General features: G+C 37.0%; 1 protein-coding gene across 1 annotated transcript; it reads right to left on the bottom strand.

Moving 5' to 3' along the window:
- Positions 1 to 4193: 4193 nt before the first annotated feature.
- LOC143594742 (uncharacterized) lies at positions 4194 to 5558 on the bottom strand. Its single transcript, XM_077073983.1, has 4 exons — positions 5079 to 5558; positions 4751 to 4948; positions 4482 to 4613; positions 4194 to 4292 (listed from the first exon to the last, which is right to left on the bottom strand). The coding sequence occupies exons 1-4, from the start codon at positions 5556 to 5558 to the stop codon at positions 4194 to 4196; spliced, it is 909 nt and encodes a 302-aa protein (XP_076930098.1).
- Between the last annotated feature and the right edge of the window lie 727 nt (positions 5559 to 6285).

The raw sequence follows: 6285 nt of genomic DNA, 5'->3' as shown, positions 1-6285 counted from the left end.
CAATAAGCTGAACCATTATATCCTATCGTATCCCCGTGGCCATTTATGAAATGGGAATGGATATTGTGGGAAAGCTGCCCAACGCTGAAAGGTCTTTATGTTGGCCATGACAGACTACTTCTCCAAGTGGATCGAAGACGAGGCATTTGTCCAAGTTAAAGAAAAGGATGTGATCTCATTCATCAAACGCAATATCCTGACAAGATTTGGTATCCCGGCAGAGATTGTCTGTGACAATGGATCACAGTTCATCGGTAGTAGAACAACCAAGTTTTGTGAAAGTTGGAGAATCAAGATGGTAACTTCAACTCCAATACATCCTCAAGCTAATGGTCAAGCAGAGTCAAGTAACAAGATCATCATCAACAATTTGATGAAGAAATTGGGATCCAATAAGGGAAAATGGGCTGAAGAACTACCATTTGTTCTTTGGGATGATAGAACCACTTCAAAAAATGCAACGGGGCAAACACCTTTCTCTTTGGTGTTTGGGGCCGAAGCTGTTATCCCTATGGAGATGGTGATCCCCACAGCAAGAACCAGCATCCAGGATACTGAGTCCAACAACCAAAGCCTCTCTGAAGACCTTGACACTGTTGACGAACTTAGAGATCTCGCCAGGATCAGGATGGCAGCATACCAACAAAGAATAGCCAAGTCCTACAACAAGAACATCAGAATCCGAAGATTCCAAGTAGGAGATATGGTATTAAGAAAGGCGTTTCTGAATACCACTAACCTAGCAGATGGAAAGCTAGCTCCAAAGTGGGAAGGCCCTTACCTGATTGATTCAGAAGCAGGAAAAGGGGCCTACAGGTTAATTACTATGGAAGGTGTTCCTATACCAAGAGCCTGGAACGCTATCCTCAGCATATATTATCCTCAGGATATAGGAAATCGTGACGAAAGGGAAAGATACCTGTTGAGTCTTAGTCATAGCATCATGGAAATCAATGTCATGCACAGGAATGGAGTCACTGGTCTCTTGACTCTTCCGTTTCTTAGAACCTTTCGCTCGGATGCCTTCTGGTCTTGGTATGGAGCTGGGGACGGGTTTCTTCTTGATGGTGCTTCGGGTGGATACCATGCTGTCAATATCGTCAAGAGCAAAAACAGGAGCAGACTTGCCTACAAATATACAGGTTAGTACCTCTGATCCTTAAATTTCCTACTAATATCTCAGTATTTCTTACCAGACATAACGGAGATCGCGGATGGAGATGGTTCTTGAAGGCCTGACTAGAAATAAAATGTCCTCTCTTCATCGTCAATAAGAAAGAAAGAGGCAAGCTTGTCCTCAGTTTCTTTGGTGGGAGGGGAAATCTCGAAGAACTTCAAAGCTGCAGAAAACAAATATCAGTTACAAAGATATCAACATATATCTTCAAGATAAAGTATCCTACTTTTGGAAAGTCAGAAATAAGGAAGAGTGTCGAAGTGTGGGAGAGAATCCCTCCTAACAAAGAAGAATTGTCTCTTCCACTGGTCATTATTCTGGGTGTTTCTCAAAACGAGCGGGGTTCGGCCGGATTTGGTTTTAAGAAGGTATCTTGAAGATCCGTGGCTGCGAAGGTCATACACAGAAGCAAGTTTAGAAAGGGTGAAATCAAAAGCATGGTCGGCGATTAATCTCTCCAAAACAAACAAAGTCCTCCAAACCATCGGCATGGTTTGGACAGATTTAAGCCCAATTCTAAGAAAAAACTCGCTGGTAAAGGCTGTAAAGGGGTAGGTGAAACCGATCTTGAATGGCGAAAAAGGAAAACAAACCCAGGTCTTAGAGACAAGGTCAGATAAGATAGCCGGATCGAAGGGTCGGAAAACGGCTCCTGGAGGGAAGCAGCCTCGGGACTGTAAGCTCGCAATATCGTTGTCATTGAATGTGCATATCTCGTTCACAGGGTCGGCAAGAAGATTTTGGGAAACGAAATCTTCAATACCAGAATCACGGAGCTTCGGACTCATGATTTCCAGAAGATAAAGGAAAGAAAGTAAGAAGAGATTACCTGGATATAAGAACAAGTGAGTAAAAGTTTTATTTATCCAAGTAATTATAAGATCGGCCTAGGGTTTACTCAAAGGACAGACGGCTGACGCGTGCATCAAGAATCCACCACACATGCGAAGATTCAAAATTCAAAATTCAAAATTCAAAATTTAAAAATTTTACAGCTGTAAACCATATCTACAGCTGTTAAATTTGGGGACAATTGTTAGGGCTCGGATTTGTGGTATCCTCAACAAGCACTATGTTTAGGATAACCTCAGGACACGGTATCCTCCAGAGCGACAGGTATCCTAATTATGTTATATAACTAACACGTTGTCCGCTACTTTCCTTGTTTACCAGGTCAAAGGACTTATCGAGATTAGCTGGAGATTCGAACTTGCTGTTATTAGAACGTGGCCGATAAGGAAAATGTGATTAATTGAAGAGATTAATGGCTAATTGGATCTGGTCTCATATTTCCTAAATTATAGGCAATAGTTAGACTCGTTTCATTATAAATAGAGCTACAAACTTCGATCAAAACACACACTAGACACACGAGACTTACTAGTACTCGCATTCTCTGTAATCACGATCGAGTTTTAGCTCCACACTTGTAACAAATTTTTGTTATTAATAAACCGGTGGTGATAGTTTTCACCGCCCGGGGTTTTTTTCTTGTTATCCTCAGGATAACGAGTTTTTTACTCGCAACAAATCTCCGTGTTCAAGCCTTTTTTACAAGCACCTAGTCTCATTTTAATAATTTGGTTGTAAAATCACGTTTGTTAATTTTTGACCAAAACAGTACCTGTCACATAACCCGATTCAATACCAACGCACAAAACATGTTGAAATAGACATCCACTTCATTTGTGAAAAAGTGCGCCTTGGCGCCATGCGCGTCCTACATGTTCCTGCTGACTATCAATACACGTATATCTTTACAAAAGGCCTCCCGAAACCGTTGTTTTCTCGTTTTCGATTTAGTCTTTGCATTCGATCAGCTACTGCTTCGACTGTAGGGGCGTATTAGCAGAACATATTTAGTATATATTTGTATTTATTTATATTATTGTTTAGAGGATTATTTCCAACTGAATATTTTCACTAGATAGGGAATATATGGTTTCTTTGTATATCTCGTATCCTCTATATGTTCAGATGATGTGAATAATACAAATCACTTTTGACAATTAATACCATTGAATTATACCCTTAAGTGTCTTTGGGATTGGTTGTAGTAGGTCCACTTTAGTAGGACTATGACTATCATTTTCTTTCACATGCTTCAACATGTTTATTTTACCCCTAACACTATCATAAATGAACGAACAAAACTTATGTTCACGTTCGTTCGTGTAATTAAATGAATATAAATAGACTTCCAGCCAACAAGAGCGTTTGGTTCGACGTGGATTTAAAGGCACGTCATTCCACGCAAGAAAAACGCCTAGGGGCAACTTTTCTAATGTAACCTCTTTTCTTTCTTTCTTTCTCCGGTCAATAATCAATTTTCTTCTGGTAATTAACAGTTTTAAAACTTCATTTGTATTCTTCGTTTTTCAAGATCACAGTTCAACCAAAAGTCCCATTAATAATTTCTTAAAGCACCAATTTGCATAAAACATCAAAAATTTTCAGGAACATAATCCAAATATAAAGTTGAACATTCTAGACATAATCAAGAAATCAAGTTAAAAGTTCTAGACATATTCACCGCCAACTTCTGCAAGTTTGGTTACGTAAGTTAACCCTTGTTTACCTTTTGTTTATGATCGTGACTGCAACAATTTTTATTTAATATTTCTTTTTTGTAGTTTAATAAATGTGAATCTAGATTAAAAGAAAATGCAACAATTTAAAATACACATGAGATAAGAATTATTATTCAATGATTTAATTCCATATGTTTAGGGTTTTCTTTATTAAATTAAGCTGACTTCTAAATGATCTTTAAGCCCATGATATAGAAACAACTAAAATCAACATGCAAGAATGTCATCGTCTTATATGAATATTTTTATCTATGTTGTACGCATGTAGTGATGTATTCGAACTGGTAATTAGTTTTTTTTCTTCTTATTTTCTTAAAAACAGAAAGATGCAAAAAAAAATGTGTATTGATTTAGAAGTCATAATTCATCATTTTCATCCTTTTTTCTATATAGAAACTTAAATAATCTAAAATCCCCAAAACTGCTCAATTTCGTAGATTTGGTGTAATGTTTTGGTAGAGACCCATGTCCATTCCATTGTACGCTATAGGAGCATACATCCACGTATCGTCACAGCTCAACAGCTGAAAATAATTCACAAGATAAAAAATAATTAGCTGATGAAATTTGAAAAACGAAATAATATCGTTAGAAATTATATCCGACGAAAATTTAAGTTGTTATTTTTTTGGGATTTCGTGGGATCCGTCAGTAACTAGTTACTTAGGATTTTCCCGTAAGTTATACTCAGTTTTAAAGAAGTGTATATGTACCTGAATTTGGAGCTTCAAGAACTTCACATATTCAACAGCTTCTTCAAGCATTGTGCTAATGTCAACCTTTGTACCATTTGGTACAAGGTTCTGAAGGATTCTCAGTCTCTCATTTATCCTCTCTCTTCTTTTCTGTAAAATGAGATGTTTCCATGGTTATTAATCAATTAATAATCATGATTTTGTTGACACAAATCATTGATATGCATAAATGATGAGTTTATACAAAAGCCAAATTGTTGTCTCACGTTTCATAGGGTAAAACTTACCCTCGCGTAGAGGCTTTGGGGATCGGTTGCGGTGCCTCTACTCGCTCTTGTTTTACCGTTGGAGTTATTTTGTCCATCATCGTTGGAGCTGCAAGAGCTTGAACTTTGTCCATTAATTTCCCCATTGTTTTTCTTGTTGCTCTCTTCCATGTCATTTATATTATTGTTCTTCTTTGGCTGCACATTTTTCTTATTTTTCTGTAAATATCATACACAAAATAAGATTCTGTAAGATTTTATTTTCAGTAGGGATGATATATATGTTATGTCACAAACTTATAACATGTTCTTGAAAATAAACAATAGATTCCATAAACAATATACTTACATTGTCTCTTGAAACTCGAATTCTTTTCTTCGGATTCTTATCAATTTTCTCATTGTCAACATCATTATCCTCTGCATCGGGCAACTCCTGTGTTTCAAGCTTTCGTTTGAATGTGGTTTCCCTACTTGGAACAAGTGGATTCTCCTGTGCTACATCTTGTGTCAAGTAGTGACTTTCTTCAGAACCAAATTGGGACTTTGGTGACGAGTTGTCGATCTCGTTCATCATACAAAACAGGATCGATTGATCACACACATTATTTGATAATGGAGTAATGATATTAGCATGGTCAAATGGGAAACTAGCATCACTGCTACTAAGGCTATTTTCTTGAGAGTAAAAATGGTGGACATTAGGGTTGATGTCATCAACAAATGAATTGACATTGCTAGACTCATCACTAACAGGCAAAAAAGTGTCAGGAATTTTAAAGTTTAAACCAATCTGATTGGAACAACCTTCATGATCAATGCTGAACATTCTATCTAAGCCGTGCCATTCTTCATCAAAGAAGTTTGCCAAGGACTCCATCTTTTTTTTTCCTTCTCTTTAAAAAGAAGTTTTTTTAATTTTGGAATGATTTGGAGATTGAGGGAGAATGTAACCTATTTATACAACTTAAGAGCATTGACTAGATTAATAAATTCCTAATCATTGTGTTGAGATATTTAAAAAGAATTCAGTAGTCCACTGTAGGCCCAAGGTAACACAGGTAAACTACAACTCATAAGTGGGACCTATCCATTTGTGCATCTGGAATAAAAAATGAAATGATTAATTCACGTACATTTTGGCGTAGATGGACTAGTTAATCACAAGAAAAAGAAGGAGAGAAAAAAGAAGGTGATGGCATTGAGATGGTTTAAATATCAAAAAGAAGACAAACGACAATGTCAATGGAACTGTGTAAACCATCACATTGGAAGCAACGATAGACTCAAATTGACATAGGACGAGCGAATCATTAGACATAATTTGCTACACTTGCATTTATTTGAGGATACGATGAAGGATAATAGTTTTTGAAGCTGTCAAACAAAGGCTATTGACTTCTAAAAAATGTGTAGAGTTGTCTAAGCGTTTTCCTGATGCTTAACTTTTCCACATTTGCTTGTGTTATAGCCTTAGCTTTGCCCTAGAGAGGGCTTGGCGTGTAGACTTGTTAGGGAATTGTATAGGTGCTTTAGAATCTGTGCTATCTCATTTG

Source organism: Bidens hawaiensis, unplaced genomic scaffold, assembly GCF_021521415.1.
Source record: "Bidens hawaiensis isolate Kalapana, Puna unplaced genomic scaffold, B.hawaiensis_p1.1 tig00044152_1, whole genome shotgun sequence".
Lineage (NCBI taxonomy): Eukaryota > Viridiplantae > Streptophyta > Magnoliopsida > Asterales > Asteraceae > Bidens > Bidens hawaiensis.
The sequence above is the reverse complement of the archived record's forward strand: the minus strand, read 5'-3'. Positions and strand labels throughout refer to the sequence as shown.